We start from the raw sequence: 17,749 nt of genomic DNA, 5'->3' as shown, positions 1-17,749 counted from the left end.
CGTATTTCCAGATCCCTTGATAGTTGGCTGAGGTAAACACAAGCCCTTTTATTCTAATATTAACTACTAATATTAACTCTCAGATCACACATTACAAATCACATAGTAAATATATCTATCTATACATATGTAGATTACAGAATGGCCACAAAGGGTTAAAGAGTCTACTGCAGAGTTCAAGAGTTTCAAGAAGGAAAGCTTAACTAGAGACCAGCATAAGGCTGATAGGGATAGAAAGAGGGTTTCTGTGGGGTCAGAGAATGACCACTGCTGGAGGTCTGCTGGAGGCACTTCTGCAGGGTCAGGTTGTAGGGTCACAGGTTTGAGTTGAGCCTCAGGGTTGAATTGATTGTAGTAGAAAGGTCCAGGAGACCTGGAGGATGAGGGCGAGGGCAAGGTCAGATAGACTACAGCAATTCCAGATGGACACATGTGTGGATGGATCGATAAGTAGGCTTCGTCAGCAGTGGGGACCAAGCCCAGGGGAAACCCCTGGGACAGTTGCACTTTCTGTAGATCTCTTGACATGCACATATTGACTGGTCAGATGACAGGTCTGTGCAGGCTTTGCCATGGTATCCATGAGATCTAGGTGAGGGAGTTGTACCCTTTCCTTGGACTGGTATGTTCAGATAAGTTCTCAGACTTGGTTTTCCTGGTATGGTATTAATACACCATGTGCTCATGGTTCTGATTTACTTTGATAAATTTATAGGGTAGCACCCATAGAGACTCAGGTTTGCTTTGCTCATCAGGGAACCTTGCTTCAGTGACAGAGAATAATGACCCTAGGACTTGCGTTTTCCTTTACAAGCTGCTTATTACAAAATTCAGAGGGTTTTTATATATTACAAGGAACTGGCAGTCATGTGGGTTTTGGCAATTACATACAAAGATTTAGGACACAAAGAAACAGGCCATATAGCCTTTTAGTTGGTGCCAGCAGGATGCTTGAACTTTTACTCAAGGTTACCAATGCCTATCTGGTAATTTATTGGCCACAGTGTTTTCTTTCTTAGGGCTAAAAGCATGGCAAACTTTTAGCTTTTAGCTCAGGAGTAAGTAAACCCTTTAACCTGGCCTAATCTCTTAGCTAATGATAGCTGAGTTATTTGTTCAGGACAGGGAGGTGGGCTGAGGACTGTTGACCAAAATACTTTGCCACAGAGCAAGGAGCCTAAACTTTTGACATGGCCACTTTTCTCCAGCTAGCCCTGCCGTTTTCTGCAAGACAGGAATTATCAGAGCTGCTGTTGTGCCCCTCCCTTTAGCAGAGACTGCAGCCTGGACTTAAAAAGTTTTAGGCTCATCTCACCCTAGGGCATGCCATCCTGGTTTCCTACAGGTACCCTTTTACTTTTAGGAATAACTTATATATCAGTCTGTTCCTTGTGGGCACTGCTGGACAGTTAGTATTGTTTTTGTGCCCACCAAGGTTCATAGTCATCCTATTTCTGTGTTTGCACTCAAAGTAGAGTCAAATAGTGCTTGCAAAATGGAGTCTTTCACAGCAAGGCACAGTCTGAAATACCACTGTTTTAAACGTTTTGAGATAATTTAGAGCAGGGCACAGCCTGATCTTAATAGGTTTGCATTTGAAATGCCTGTTGATCAATGGCATTAAGCATCTTTCATGTATTCATTGGACAATTCTACATCTGTTTTTTCAGAAATGTCTATTTAGGGGCCTGAGAGTATAGCTCAGTAGTAGAGTGCTTGCCCATGTGTGAAGTCCATCTCTAGCAGTGTGCAATCAAAAAAAAAAACCCAAAACCCAAACAACAAAACAATCAGAAAACAAAGCAGAGCAAAAACAACAGGCCTAATGGTGCACACCTGTAACCCAGCAGCGAGTTAGTCAACACAGGAAGATAGTGAGTTCAAGGTGAGTGTGAGCTATGTAGCAAGAAGTGGGGGAGAATATTCAAGCTTTGCCCATTCTGTATTTTTTTGCATATGTGACATTTCGTTTGCTCTTTCTATTTTGCTTTACCTTTTTTGAGACAGGGTCTCTCTGTAGCCCCAGCTGGCCTAGAACTCACTATGTAGACAAGGCTGACCTTCATCTTACAGAGATCTGCCTGCCTCTGCCTTCTGAGAGCTGGGATTAAAGGCATGTGCCACCATGCCCAGATGCATATGTAACTTAGAATCGATTCCTAGAGTAGGTTTTATGGATATTGTGTGAGCTTTTCCTGGGAAGACAAATGTCTATTCACCTAAGATAGGGCACTAATGAGAGACCAAGGAAACAGTTCCATCCAAGTCTAGCTAGGTGAACCAGTATTTTAGCTGGGGTTATAGGAACATAGGTGAGGGGTTACATACAGGAAAAAGAGCAACTTTTGAGTGGCTACACCACCAAAGAACCTAGCAGCTGGTAACTGTTTGCTGTCTGAGAGGAGCAGAAGGCCTCATGAGCTCCTCTCCCCTAGCAAGAGTTAACTGCTTATATATTCTGGAGGAGGAGCAGGGTCTCCATGAGCTCCTCCTGGACAGATGTTATGGGGTCACCTCAGGGTAACCACTGCTGCTGCAAGTTGTAGAGGAGAGTAGTCATGTCATGCCTAGAACAGTGTTCCACAGCAGTAAGAGGTCAGCTTGTCTGTGGTTTCTCTCCTAACATCTTTGCCTGTGTGTCCTAGGTAGTCACAGGGTCGGGCCGTCAGGAGGCCCAGAAGACAGATGCAGAGTACCGGAAGCTCTTCGACCTAGCTCTGCAGGGCCTGCAGCTGCTGTCACAGTGGAGTGCACATGTGATGGAAGTGGTAGGCACTGTACTCTCAGTGTGTTTGGAAATCCAAGCAACTAAGTATGCCGCTATTCCTGGTTGGTTAGAAGTGCTTTTCTTCCAGAACTTGTCAGGAAATTGGATAAATGGGTCCAGAAGGAATCATTCAACTTTTTTAATTGACCCTAGAATATATATCCATATAAAAGTTTCAAGGTGACTCAGCGTATATTCCGTTTATGTGTGATATAAATAAAGGACCTCATCTTTTCAGGTATCAATGAAACTAAAATGTTCTCTCCTACCAGAGGGCAAACTCTGGTTATCAGAGTTGGTGGCAAACACCTTTACCAGACGTAATTCTTATTTTTTGACCAACATTTTATTCTTTGGAATTCTAGCCATTAATCTTTAAGGTTAATAAAATTATTTCTGATAACATATAAAGATTTGAATAATTCTAAGTTACCTAAGTTTTTTTGAGTTTATTTTAATCAGATAAAAATGATCTAATCGGAAGAGCCCATGATCATTTGAAAGGCCTTTTTTTTATAATGCTGATAAAATGCCTGAAGTTTTACATACTCAACATACAACAATCAGGCCATTTTGCCTGGGTTTAGTTCTCAAATCTGACTTATGTGGTCTGAGTATTTGCTGTTTTTCTGGAAACGCAGAGTGTGCCTGTGTGTTGAGAGAGAGAGAGAGAGAGAATTCCAGAAAATAGTACTTGTTTAAAGGCTCACCTTTTGGTGGCTTTAGCCATGGTCACATCTGACCAGAAGTCAAGTGTTTTGCTTTCAGTATGGAATGTCTCTCTTTGACTGCAGTATTCCTGGAAGCTTGTACACCCAACCGACAAGTACTCCAACAAGGACTGCCCTGACAATGCCGAGGAGTATGAGCGTGCCACGCGCTACAACTACACCAGCGAGGAGAAGTTTGCCCTGGTAGAGGTGAGCACACCTGCCTGTTTCCTCGTCCTTCTGTGACTGATCCTGTCTTCCCTTTCAAAAGCAAAGGAAAAACATGGACAAACTGTCCTTTTATGCTTTTTTGGAAGGCAGCCCACTGCATCTGTCAGAGAGAATTGTGGGTTAGTTCCTTGAGTCTGTGCTGGCAGCCCCTCTAAGCAGATGGCCAGCTCCTTTGCCCATGCTTATGAGCGGAGACCAGTTTCTTGGATGTGGGAAGACAATGAATGAGCTGTATTTGGTCTCTGCCACCTGAGAGGAGAGCTGTGTAGCGAGCTCTGGGTGTTTCTGCCCATAGTGGCTACTAATCCTGTTCTCGCGTATCTGTGGCTCAGCTCTCCTGGGGCCTTTTAATGGACAAAAGTTCTTAATTCTAGTGCCAACCAATCTGTTTTCTTACATTGCTGTACTTTTTCAGTGTTAAGAAATCTTTGCACACCTTAATATTATAAAAGTATTTTACATTGTCTTCTGGATGGATGTTTTACTATTTTGCCTTTCACATTGAGATCTGAAGTTAATTCTTGAACTCCCAAGTCTATCCTTTCTCAACACCATTTTATAGCTTTACAATAATCTCATGTCTGGTAAAGCATGCCATTGTGCCTTCTTCAAGAATTCTTGGGCTACACTTTGCTTTCATATTTTCTTAGGCATTTAACTTTTATTTATTTGTTTTGCTTTGGGGTGTGTGTGTGTGTGTGTGTGTGTGTGTGTGTGTGTGTGTGTGTGTGTGTGTGTGTGTCAACTTCTGGGTGTCAGTTTTCTCTCTCTACAGTGGGTTCTGGAGCTGGAACTCGGGTCACTAAGCCTGGATGGCAGGTGCTGTTACCCACTGAACCATCTCGCCAGCCCATCATAGAAATTTTTAATCATCTTTTTATATCCCACAGTGAAATCTATTGGAATTTTCATCAGGATATATAAGTCTCTAGATCATTTTAGGGACAACTGATGAGCTACTTATATTAAGTCTCTTTTTAGTATGTTATGTATCTCATTTGTTTAGAGTCTCTTTAATTTCTACCTTATAGCTCTGCAAATTCCAGAGATTTTGTTTTATTTCTGGCTGTTAGTGCTTACAGCTGATGTATTTGAATGTTTCCCAATATCTTTAAAATGTAAATTTTTTTTTTTGGTCTTTTTGAGACAGGGTCTCCCTGTAGCCCCAGCTGTCCTAGAACTCACTATGTAGACCAGGCTGGCCTTGAACTCAGAGAGATCCACCTGCCTCTGCCTCGCTAGTGCTGGGATTACAGGCATGCACTACCACGCCCGGCTAAAATGTAAATTTTTAAATATTTTCCTTTACATCTACCAACTTATCTAAGCTCAGTGTACTAAAGTATGCATAGATTCTTTTGGGTTTTCTACTGATGTAATCACATCTGCAAATGATGCAGCAGCTTGACTTCTAGCCCTTCTCTTTGTTATTTGTTGTCCATTTGTATATGTTCTTTGGATAAATGTTTCTATTCCTTTACCTATTTTTTAAATATTTTATTTATTATTTTTATTTTATGTGTGTAAGCGTATTGCCTGCATGTATGTGAGTGCACTGTATCATGCAATGCTGTAGAAGTCAGAAGACGGTTTCAGATTCCCCTGGAACTGGAGTTAAGGATGATTCATAGCTGTTGTGTGGGTGCTGGGAATTGAACCCGGGTCCTCTGCAAGAGCAGTCAGTGCTCTTAACCACTGAGCCATCTCTCCAGCCCCCCTTTACCTATTTTTAAAATTCATTACTTTTTATTATTGAATTATAAATGTTTTTATTGAATTTTTGTGATTTTCATTCAACATAATTGATATTTAGATCCCCTCCCCATCTCTACTTCCCCTTATCATGTTTATACATAATGAGGCTTATAGAGTCTAATTTGCCCCCCCCCATGTCCTTCGTTATGGGTCCATCCACTGGAGCCTGGTTAACCTATCAAAATTCCCGTGCTTGAAAGAGACTGTCTCTGCCCCTCCCAGCAGCCCAGGTATTTTCATTCAAATATAGTTTCTCCATGTGCTTTTTAAAGTAAATTTCCTTTTTTTCCTTCAATTTCTATCAGAAAAAAATCATCAAACAGTTTTCCAAACACCTCAACCCTACCTGTAACCTTAGGGAAGTGTAGTGTCTGTGATGCTGTCACAGTCATACTTCTAGCAGTTGGCTTCATTTTTCTCTAGGCCTTTTCCATGTGTAATTCACTGTCCCATTATTGTTTAACAAGTGAGATTTAAGATACAAATTCTTGGGACTTCTTTTTTCCTTTTCTGATTACTATCATTGATTCCTTGAATTTTTTCTTTTCTATTTGGAGTTCACCAGGAATGGTGGGTCGTGATGGACAGGGGTATATTTGAGTCAGGCACATCACTGCCCTCAAGGCCCTCATGGTGTGATGAGATGAGGTCAGTTCTAGGCAGTCACAGAGCACGCTCAGTCATCTGCTGTGGAGAAGATGGTGACTGACCAGGCTGCTGTGTAATAGAAAGGAGGGAGGGAAGACAAAGGTCTGTGGGTGAGGAAGAGACTTTCTGAACAGTGAAGAGCAGTCTCCTCTTACCCTTCAGCTGACAAAAGCCATATCCCTGCAGGTGATTGCAATGATCAAAGGCCTGCAGGTGCTGATGGGCAGGATGGAGAGTGTCTTCAATCATGCCATCCGGCATACTGTCTATGCTGCACTGCAGGACTTCTCCCAGGTGACCCTCAGGGAGCCACTGCGGCAGGCCATCAAGAAGAAAAAGAACGTCATTCAGAGGTCAGCCTTGCACACTCATCCATACAGGCCCTGCCCCAAAGCAATGAGAGGAGTTTGGGTTCGGACTGGTGGAGTGTCACATTTTCATAAGTAGGCTTAGTGCACTTATCTTCAACCTCTAGTCACATTTTTGATGAATTACCTTCACATAGAATGTGGTAAGTTCATTTAATAACCTGAACAACAACAGTTAGTTTTCTACTAGGTGGTAAGGAGTTTGGAGACCCAGGGACAAGGGCAAATTCTAGTCACCAGGCATTCAGGGATAGGAGGCCCCACACTTTTATTCTCCTTTCCCTAAATATACAATCTTTAGCCATTTTGCTTTTATTTCTTCTAGACTGTGCTACAAGTCTGACAAAAATAACAGATTTTTGCAAAAATTTAGTATAGTTCTGCTCTCTCTGCACTAACTTGGCCACTTGGCTAGTATTCAGAAATTGCTTGGCTAATTGTTGCAAATTGCAGCTAGATAAGTCTTCTGGGAATAGTAACACTTCAAAGAATGTACTTTGTAAGTTTCATATGAGCTATACTATTGCCATGTCACTCCTTCAACCAGACGACTCTCTTTTGTTTGCGTGTTGGCTGTCTGGAAGAGCCAGTTAGGTGAGGAGATGCAATGACTGTAGAAAGTTCCTGTCTGATAACTTGATGGGACTCTTCAGTGTCCTACAGGCTATCAGGAAGACTGTCTGTGACTGGGAGACTGGGCACGAGCCCTTCAACGACCCAGCTCTGCGGGGTGAGAAGGATCCTAAGAGTGGCTTTGACATCAAAGTGCCGCGCCGAGCCGTGGGACCCTCCAGCACACAGGTTCTCGTCCCCTCTGTCCTAAAACTGGGCCAAGGATGGGGGCAGATGGGTCAGGACTGAAATGATGGTACATGGCTCTGCTCAGGCAAATCCTGTTCTCTCTGAGGCTTTTCTGCTCTTCCATTGTACCTTGTTCAAGTGAGTCTAAAACAGACATTTCTGTGAGTATCTTTTTTTCATTTAACTGCAGAAGTCAGCTGACTCTACTTCAACTTCTGTCTGCAAAATATTGGTAGATGCCTTCATTTTCATATTTATACTGTGTTTGTTTTTTCTTTTTTGAGTTTTTGAGATGGGGTCTCACGTAGCCCAGGCTGGTCTCAAACTCCTAATCCTCCTGCCTCCACCTCCTGAGTGCTGGGATTATATAGTCATGCTCCACCACACCCAGCAGTGGTTCTGGATATTTTAAGATAGGGTGTTCTAGCCTCAAATGGCCTAGCTCAGGGTAGCCTCAAACTCCGTAAGTCTTCCTGTCTCGGCCCCCTAGAATTACAGGCGTGCACCAGCACATTTGTGTTTCTTGATCAGTGTTTGAATGTATGGTTGTAATTTTATGTCAGATCTGCACGTGAGTGCTTCCAAAGGTGATGACATTTTGTTTCCATGTGTCCTGATCTTCAGCCATCTTTGCTGCTCTCCCCTCTGGTGTGTGTAGCCTTCCTTAGGTACTTCTCACTGACTCACACTGGGTTTCTCATGCTCCTCTGCTTTTTTCTGGAACCTTGAACTTCTTATGCGTCTCTGTCAGAGGCTTCGTAATCTCTTCTATCACTCCTCTAGAAAGTTACCAGCAAAGCACATGGCTGAGTCTATATGGAACTTCTAAAGCATCAGGAGGAAGGCTCTTGGCCATTCTGGGGGACGGCCCTCCAGGGTCTGTATGAGACATATCAGTGCCTTCTACTCCTCAGTTCCGTGTGCCTGTCCCTGTGTCCCCAACCCAGGCATGTGCATCATGTGACTAACGGCTCTCTCCCGCTTCTCCTTCCCTGTCTGTCTGTGTCTAGCTCTACCTGGTGCGCACCATGGCGGAGTCCTTGAGCTCTGCCGAGCTGCTGAGGCAGCTCAAGTCTCTGGGCATGGAAAGGCTCTTGCATGTGGTAAACGCGTTTCTGAGGCAGTCGTACACCTATCCACCTCTTTTAACCTTTGGTGGTAAGACATCATTTGTTTTTCTTGTTGATGCTTATGATGCGGAGGTGAACTGCTCTGCTATAAGTAGCTCTTTACCCTAAGAAGCAGCACCCTGGCCGCTTGGGTGCCCAGGCCTCCTGGAGAGCCTGCCCTGAGTGCTTGGGCATGGGACTTAGTCAAGGCATAGTGGAGCAGTCCTTCTCTAGTTTTCTCTCTTGGTGTAACTAATGTGCCATGTATATTTTTTTCCCCACAAATATCTCCTTGGATAATACAGCTTTACATGGTGAGAACTATGCTAGAATCCCTCATTGCAGATAAAAGTGGTTCCAAGAAAACCTTGAGAAGTAGCCTTGAGGGGCCCACCATATTGGACATAGAAAAATTTCATCGAGAGTCATTCTTCTACACTCACTTGATAAATTTCAGTGGTAAGAGACAGTGCTGACCAGAGTCCGGCCTGGCATGCTCTAACACTGCTAACACCACCTAGGACGCTTCTGCCTGCCTCACTGTTCTCCTGCCCATCCCCTTATGCACCCACATGGTGCCACGTCCTAACCTTTGTGGTGGTGGCCGGACATCCTGCAGATCCTCCAGCTCCCCTGCCATCTTTAGCTTCTGCCATGGCCTTTATGGGGTATGGCCCATAGAAGGACAAGGACTGTGGGCCTGTGACTGGCCCTGCAGGGTGAACAGAGTCAGAGTCCAGAACACAGGCAAACATAACCTGTACATGGATCAAGATCAGGCATTGATACATAGAAGGACTACCCCACTGGTAGTGACGTGCCTAGGTAGCAAAAGTGCCCTGAGACAGGTGAGTCACCATTTTGGTGACACCCAGCCACTGTGACCTGGCACTGGTGGGTGCTTTCTACCCTCCGTGTGTCCGCCTATGGCCTCATCCAGCTGTCCACGTCTTCTACTTAGAACAGGAGGCCTCTGTGCCTTGCCGGGGGTGCTGCAGGTATTGAAATAAATAGTAATGCTTTAACTGTACTGAGAAAAGAAAAAATAAGTCTTTATAGTTTTAAATGTTTCTAGTTTTGCATTAGTTGGACCTCCCCTAAATTTGCATGTAACCTTGCATCTGCGACACTGGTGTTTATCCTTATATAAAGGGAAACGTAGGCTGTACATCCCTCATCTGAAATGCTTGTAACTGGAAATGCTTCCAATTTGGGGGAGGTCAGGGGTGGGGGAAGTATTTGGATATGCGTATTGACAGATTTTGGGGATTGGACCAAAATTTAAATCCAAAACTGTTTCTTAAACACCTCATATACATAGTCTGGAGGTAATTTTATGCAGTCATGAGCTGCATAACCATTTTTCAGCAAACTTCAAATCATATACATGACTGGCCCATAAAATTATGTTGCCTGTTGGTATTACAGCAATCTTAGTTTGCATCAACAAGTAAGGGTACGCTATGATTTTCACACGATGATAGTCACCTAGCAGTGCATTTCTCAAAGTATGGCTGTCATTAAGCAATGCAAGACTGTTTAATATTCTTTGTGTCTGTATTTTGATTTCAGCCCATCACTTAAGATCAAATGTGGAATATTCCACTTGTGACATCATGTTGGCACCTAAGAATTTTGAGATTTTGGAGCATTTGGGATATCTGGTTTTCAGATTAGAGATGGTCAACCTATTGTCCTGTATTTACTTTTCCTTTTCAAAAGAACATTGTCCCGATCTGCCAAGAAGGGTTGTTGAGGTCCCTGCTGGCGGGAGGACACTGGCTGCCCAGGTGTGCAGGGTCCTGGCCTGTACCTGTGGCCACACCTATGTTAGTCTTGTCCCTCATCTGAAGTGCCTGTGACCCCTTCCCGCTTGCATCCATGCTGCATGGCTGGGAGCTAAGCACGAAGGAGCCACAACCTGCATGCAACACTTTGTTACCTTTGTGCTGAATCATTTTCTGCTTGCGGAAGATAACCTAGTATCAATTGAATCCTTCAAGAAACACTGCAGCAGTGCTGTGACCTTTCACAGCTGTGGTTCCGAGAGTTCTTCCTGGAGCTGACCATGGGCAGGAGGATCCAGTTCCCCATTGAGATGTCCATGCCCTGGATCCTGACTGACCACATCCTAGAGACCAAGGAGGCATCGATGATGGAGTGAGTGTTTCTCTGGGCCTGCTTCTTGAGCCTTGGTTTTTAGTGACCCATGATTCTCAGAAGTATATGGAAGTTGGGGGTCAGAGGGGGCCGGCTACCTGAAACATTTCATTGGAAATCATATTCTCTGGGGTAAAGCTCCAGTTTCATGACTTCAGATTGAAATCAGGAGCTTAGGCAGTAGAAATAGTCAAGGTCGTTGTTTGCATGGAAGCTGGGTGAGGCCCTGTGGATGCAGCCTAGATTAGGGAGCTGAAATGAGCCTGTGCCCACTGAACCAGGGATGTGGGACTCAGAGCCCTCGCTTAGCCTGGCCCCTTGCATGGTACAGACTTTGACCTAGATGAATTTGAGAAGGAAGTATTATTTGGATAGATTTACTTTTGGGTATCAGGATTCTGGGTCAGGACAGTGGGATCCATCTGAAAATATGACTTACATGGAAAAGAAAGCCATAAAAATGGGGTGTTATATGAACAACTGAGGGGTGACCAGGTGAGTAAGTTCTTTGTAAGCAACCCATAAGGTCCTTTGTGGAACCCAGGTGTTTGTCAGGACTATTGCTGTCTACTTGGTGGCAGGCAGCCTGTTCCAAAGCGCTGGAGCAGTGTGGAGAGCCAGAGAGAGGGCAGCTGTCTTCTCCAACTTGGGCCTACCTGCTCACTCGGCTTTTCCAAAGCCCACTGGCCACTGCCTTTTGATCAGACTCATGTTAGCCTTGGCCCAGTACTGGACATGTTTATGATCAGCTGTGAGATCAAGAAACTTCATTTTTAAGTCAGAGAGTTCATTTTTAAAATAACAAAATCTTTTAAAATGTACTTTTGAAAATTGGCACACATTCATACTTATGGGACACAATGTGCTACCTCAATGCATGTGTATATTTTGCAGTGATCAAATCAAGGTAACTAGTGCATCCACCACCACACATATGCATCATTGCTTTCTGGCAAGACCTTGGAAATTTAAGCTGTTTTGAAATATCCACTACATCATTGTTAATCATAGTTCACTGTCTGTATATCTGTGTATCTCAGAACTTATGACTATTCTTTAACAAAAACAAACAAGGAAACAAATCTGGAGCAGAGAAATGGCTCAGCACTTAAAGAACTCTTGCAGACCTGACTTCAGTTCCTAGCACTCAGATTTGGAGGCTCACAATGACCTGTAACTCCAGCTTCAGGGGATTTGACATCATCTTCTGTCCTCTGTGGACACCTGCAATCACATGCACATACCTACACACAGACGCACAGACACAGACATAGATACACACACACACACACACACACACACACACACACAATTAACATTGCAAAAAACTCCACAAACTACTGAATACTTGCAGTTGTAAAAATGTTGAAATCACAATATGGAGAAGATACACGTTTGTGGAGGCCTTTGTCTGATACCTACACACAGACGCACAGACACAGACATAGATACACACACACACACACAATTAACATTGCAAAAAACTCCACAAACTACCGAATACTTGCAGTTGTAAAAATGTTGAAATCACAATATGGAGAAGATACAGGTTTGTGGAGGCCTTTGTCTGGGTGGCCTTTGTGAGTACATTCTCCATATGGGATAGGCTACCTGGCTCTCCCTGGCCTGTTCACATGTGACAGTCCCATAAAATACAGCTCTCTACAGGAACACCATTTAGCATGTGAAGTAAGAAATCATTTTTCTTTAAATGATAGTTAAATTTCTCCAGGGGTAGGCAAACAAGTCAGGGCCTCGGGAGGCTGCAGAGTGACCAGTGTACATGCTCTGCAGGTACGTCCTCTACTCCCTGGACCTCTACAATGACAGTGCTCACTATGCGCTCACCAGGTTCAGCAAGCAGTTTCTCTATGACGAAATTGAGGCAGAGGTAAGAGTCCAGCAACCTTGGCCCCTTTTAGTTTCCTTTTATTAAGTACCTTAAAATTTCCTCCTTTTCTGAGTACTCAAGGAATTAAACTTTCTTTAAATATAAAACAGTTTAAATACTGAAATAAGCATTTTGGTATGAGCCCCTCTGTCTTCACCATCTTCTGCTTATACACAGGACACTGGTAGGGTGTGCTTGTCCTCTGAGCAGTAAGGACTTTCTCTGTCCTTATCTGTTTTCTTTTAGGAATATGATCTTTGTAGTGAACCAACCTCTATTTTAGTTTTCTCTCTCTCTCTCCCTCCCTCCCTCCCTCCCTCTTGTATTCTCTCCCTCCCTCCCTCTTGTATTCTCTCTCTCTCTCTCTCTCTCTCTCTCTCTCTCTCTCTCTCTCATACTTTCTCTTACCCAAACTGGCCTGGAACTCACGACATAGCTCAGGCTGGTCACAAACTCATGGCAATCCTCCTGCCTCAGTCTTCCAAGTACTGGGATTACAAGAGTAAGCCATCACACCTGCTGCGTTGGGTTATTTATTAAGGATAAAGTCCCACAAATGGAATTGGTAGGTCAGCATACACATACCTGAGGAGATGCATTTTCTTAACCTCAACAGATTATTTCATGTCTCTGGTCTGCTCTGCCTCCTCACAGACAACACTTTACAGTGTTTTCTCAGGAGTGATGACATGGCTCCCAGGCAATGCAGGCTGTATGAAGGGCACAGACATTCCTCCTGGTTCTCTCTGTACAGAGTACACAGAGTACAGGTTCTGCCTCTGAGTACACACATTCTTCCTGTGGTTCCAATGAGTGATATATCTCTGTCTGCAAGTGAGGCTGTAGGTTTAAGGGTGTTTCTTTGACAACTTCATGCTATTACAGCCCATCCATCATGGAAGTGCCAGCAGACAGTGGTTCCCAAAGGACATGAGCTGTGACCCCAGACATAATTCATATTACCTTTCTATGAGCAGGTGGCAAAGGGACTTTCAGATCTCTTTGCATTTGAGAAAACAGGAGTGTTATGTCCCTCAGTAAGATTTGTTGTTGTTGTTGTTGTTGTGCTTTGTTATTTGGAGACAAGAGTTGTAATATAACCCAGGCTGGTCCCAAAGTCACTATATAGCCTAGGCTAGCTTTGAACCCCTGATCCTACTTTAGCTTCACAAGTGCTATCATGACAGACGTGTGCCAGTGTGCCTGGCTTTTTTTCAATAAAGTTCTAATGCCACCTTTTGTGCTGACGTCATGGTTACCCCTGGCCATACCACATATTATTTAATGTGACGTGTCGGACGGCAAGATCATTTTTTCCTTTTTTCCAAGAAGAACCTCAACTTGTTACTTTTAATCAAGGTTTTGAAGCCAGGCATGTAACATATGATTCCTGTAATCCTGGGATTCAGGAAACAGCCTGGAGGAAAATCTTGAATTTGAGGTTAGCCTGAGCTACATAGGAAATGCTTATATATAAAAAAAAAAACAAACCCCAAAACCAAGAAAAAAAAAAAAAAAAACCCCAAAACCAAGAAAAACAAAAACAACCCCCCCCACCACCACAACAACAATAACAACAAAACTAAGCAAACAAAGCAAAGCAAAACTATTTTGCTTTTGAGCTGTTATTTGATCTTGGTTTCAGGAGTTGAGATCTAACATGCTTTATTTTTTTGTCAGGTGAATCTATGTTTTGACCAATTCGTTTATAAGCTGGCAGACCAGATATTTGCATATTACAAAGTTATGGCAGGAAGGTAAGTATGTGATTTGTGATTCTCATACAGAATCTTGGGTAATTTAACCTGATAGTTCCATTAAACTTCACAATGTGTGAAAAATGTCCCGTCTCCCTTCTGCACCAGTTTGCTTCTTGATAAACGGTTACGATCAGAATGCAAGAACCAGGGAGCCACAATCCACCTGCCTCCATCTAACCGCTATGAGACACTGTTGAAACAAAGGCACGTGCAGGTGAGCCAAGCCTCTGCTGAAGGTTATGTTGGAAATGATGGGCTTTTCTTAAAGCTAATTGGACTTTTGTGTAGGCATCAATATGTTACATGACGTGAATTTCCATATAAAGTATTGGGGGTTTACCCTCCCTCCTTCTTTCTCTTTTTTCCAAGAGGATCTTTTAGTGTTGCCCAGGCTAGTCTTAAACTCCTGGGGTCAAACAATCTTCTTCCCTCAGCCTCCTGAGTCACTGAGATTTTAGGTGCATATTACCACAACCTGCTTAAAAGTGGATCACTTTTAGGGCTGGAGAGATGGCTCAGTTTTGAAGAGCACAGACTGCTCTTACAGAGGACCCAGGTTTGATTCCCACCATCCACATGGTGGCCAACAACCATCCATAACTCCAGTTCCAGGGGATCCAATGCTTGCTTCTGACCTTTGCGGGCATTGAACAACACAGGTGCACTTACATATATGCAGGCAATATACTCATACACATAAAATAAAAATGATAAAATATTTTAAAAAAGTGGTACACTTTTAAAGACAATTTTCATTGGATAGCCTCAAATACATGGGAGAAATTGTAGCTCTGTGAACCTACTCTGTTTGGGCTCTAGCTAATGGCTTAGTCCAAAGGAATCTCCCCCTTCTCCAAGATGCCCCAACTCTATCTAAAAAGATAAAGGTGGCCGGACGTGGTGGCGCACGCCTTTAATCCCAGCACTCGGGAGGCAGAGGCAGGCGGATCTCTGTGAGTTCAAGGCCAGCCTGGTCTACATAGTGAGTTCTAGGACAGCTGGGGCTACAGGGAGACCCTGACTCAAAAAGACGAAAAAAAAAAAAAAGATAAAGGTGAAGCTGTGTGTGTACTAAAAGGGGTCTGAGTCAGACAAAGATGCTTGCACATACATGTTTATTGCAGCACTATTAAAATAGCCAAGATGTAGAACAGCCTTAGTACCATTAACTGAATGATGAAGAAAAATGTGTGTACATGCGTGATGGAAGTTTGTTCAGCCGTAAAGACGGGTGAAATCATGTCATTCACAGAGAAACGGAAGGAATTGGAGATCATTATGGAAAGATAAACAGGCCAGACTCAGACAAATAGTGCATGTTTTCTGTCATATACAGTCTAAGTTGAAATATACTTAATGTGTCTATAGGAAGGACATGAGGGACTAGCATGAAGAGGGATAAGAGTAGACAATGATAAATGTGAGCCAAGGGCAGTGATGTGATGCACATGTATGAAATGGCATGAAATTTCATTATTTGGTCACTTCCTTGTTTGTTTGTTTGTTTGTTTGTTTGTTTGTTTGTTTGTTTTGTTTTGAAATCCAGGCTCATTGTGTAGCCCTGGCTGGCCTGGAACTTGATAATGTAGACCAGGCTAGCCTCAAACTCACAGAGAACCTCCTGTTTTTGCCTCCTCAGTGCTGGGATTAAAGGTGTGAGCCACCACACCTGGCATTTTGTCATTTAATTTTTAAATTAAAAATAAATTAAAGGTTCTCTCTAGCTCCGTCTCTCAGTTTAATCACCTAGTGATGCCATACCTGTCTTAGTTACTGTAAGGCTTATATTCAAACACTGACCAAATCACCTAATGATGTATTATACTATTACATTATATTATATTGCCTCCTGTGTGAATGCAGCTTCTACCAACGATGTAACTCTGGAATCTGCCTCCTGTGTGTCTCTAGCATCTGCCTCCTGTGAATTGCTTGCAGCCCAAGACCATGTATAGCAGAAGTAGGAGGAAGTAGTGACTGGAATTTCATGACCCTTCTTACCTCTTTCCAGGAGGCAAAGTCAACAGCCTCATTGCCATTTCCACATGGCTATCACCTTATGTTCTGCTTTTGAGATGTCGTGAATAGGGGCTAAGGCCTTTTGTATGTCACCATAGCTGTTCTACTCCATGACAGCGATGGTCTTGTAGGATTTCACTGCACCATACCAGTTAACATGCTCCTGGGTATCCTTTCAGGTTCTTAGGGTAACTTTGACACTAGATCAGTGGGGTGAGTTCTCTAGACTGCTCTCTTGGGAACAGACAGCAGATCATGGAAGTTCTCAACCTCCATGATGATGATAGCAATACTATTTAATCTCTCTCTCTCTCTCTCTCTCTCTGTTGATTCTCTGGAGAGTCCTGACTAACACAAGGAGTTCAAGAACATATGAGGATGGTGTGTCAAAAGCAGGATCATAGTTGTTTTGTAGGTTACAGTGGGGAAGACATGTTTTGATCCTTCCAAATCCCCTCCAATTGAAAACTAACTTATTTTATTTATTTATTTATTTATTTATTTATTTATTTATTTATTTATTTAATGTGTATGAGTGTATTGCCTGCATGTATGTAAGTGCACCCATGTTGTGCAATGCCCATGGAGGCTAGAAGAGAGCGTCAGATCCTCTGGAACTGGAGTTATGGATGGTTGTTAGCCACCATGTGGGTGCTGGGATTCGAATCCTGGTCTTCTGCAAGAGCAGCCAATCCTCTTAGCCATTGAGCCATCTCTCTAGTCCCTTCTTGTCTTCTCTTCTAAACTAGGTTTCTAGGGGCATTTTGTGTTGATGCTTGTTTGCTCTTTGTTGTTTATAGGGTTTTTCCTGTCTGATCTTTAAAATTTTTTTAAATTTAATTAATTAATTTGGGGAGGACATCAGGGGGTGTGTGGTGGCGGTGGGTGTGTGAGAGGACACCTTGTGTGAGTTGGTTCTCTCTTTCTACCATGTGGGTCCTAGGAATTGAACTCAGGTTTTCAGGCTTAGCAGTGCCTTTTACCTACTGGCCATCTCGACAGCCCTCGTGTTTATACTTTGCCTTGACATCTATGACCCTCTCTTTCCTCCAGCTACTAGGCAGGTCAATCGACCTTAATCGTCTGATTACACAGCGTGTTTCAGCAGCCATGTACAAATCTCTAGAACTGGCAATTGGACGATTTGAAAGTGAAGATTTGACATCAATCGTTGTAAGTACTGGAACTAACTTGTTTTCATCCCTATTAATAAATTGACCTAATAGGAGGTCAGTTTTTGTAGAGATAATAGAAGATTGGGCACTAATTGAGCTTCATGTATATCAAGTATCATTCTAGTACCTATTCTTAGTATTTGCGATTCAGATTAACTTCAAAGAGAAAATAATCCTAATCTTGAATAAATTCCACCTAATTGAGGAAAAAGATAACGTACTACTTAGTTAAATAATGTGCTTATAATTTGAAATAGGAATGGATTAGTTATTAGATAAAAATTTCCAACTATCAAAATAATTACAAGCTGGGCGTGGTGGCACATGCCTTTAATCCCAGCACTTGGGAGGCAGA

General features: G+C 43.0%; 1 protein-coding gene across 5 annotated transcripts in view; it reads left to right on the top strand.

The window, feature by feature from the left end:
* Positions 1-17,749, top strand: part of Cyfip1 (cytoplasmic FMR1 interacting protein 1) — a 114,188-nt gene that overhangs the window by 55,712 nt on the left and 40,727 nt on the right. For 4 of the 5 annotated variants that reach the window (XM_008833648.3, XM_029563804.1, XM_029563806.1 and 1 more), the window contains exons 12-21: positions 2,646-2,768; positions 3,562-3,687; positions 6,298-6,464; positions 7,133-7,280; positions 8,695-8,848; positions 10,393-10,549; positions 12,344-12,440; positions 14,121-14,197; positions 14,306-14,414; positions 17,273-17,392. In XM_008833648.3, coding sequence (XP_008831870.1) covers positions 2,646-2,768; positions 3,562-3,687; positions 6,298-6,464; positions 7,133-7,280; positions 8,695-8,848; positions 10,393-10,549; positions 12,344-12,440; positions 14,121-14,197; positions 14,306-14,414; positions 17,273-17,392 — 1,278 coding nt within the window. Of the gene's footprint in view, positions 1-2,645; positions 2,769-3,561; positions 3,688-6,297; positions 6,465-7,132; positions 7,281-8,290; positions 8,439-8,694; positions 8,849-10,392; positions 10,550-12,343; positions 12,441-14,120; positions 14,198-14,305; positions 14,415-17,272; positions 17,393-17,749 lie in introns of all 5 variants that reach the window. The other variant, XM_029563808.1, reaches the window with a different exon arrangement.

The sequence above is a fragment of the Nannospalax galili genome, unplaced genomic scaffold, assembly GCF_000622305.1.
Source record: "Nannospalax galili isolate Female #2095 unplaced genomic scaffold, S.galili_v1.0 scaffold135, whole genome shotgun sequence".
NCBI classification, from domain to species: domain Eukaryota; kingdom Metazoa; phylum Chordata; class Mammalia; order Rodentia; family Spalacidae; genus Nannospalax; species Nannospalax galili.
Note: the sequence above shows the minus strand (reverse complement) of the source record. Positions and strands in the feature narration are given on the sequence as shown.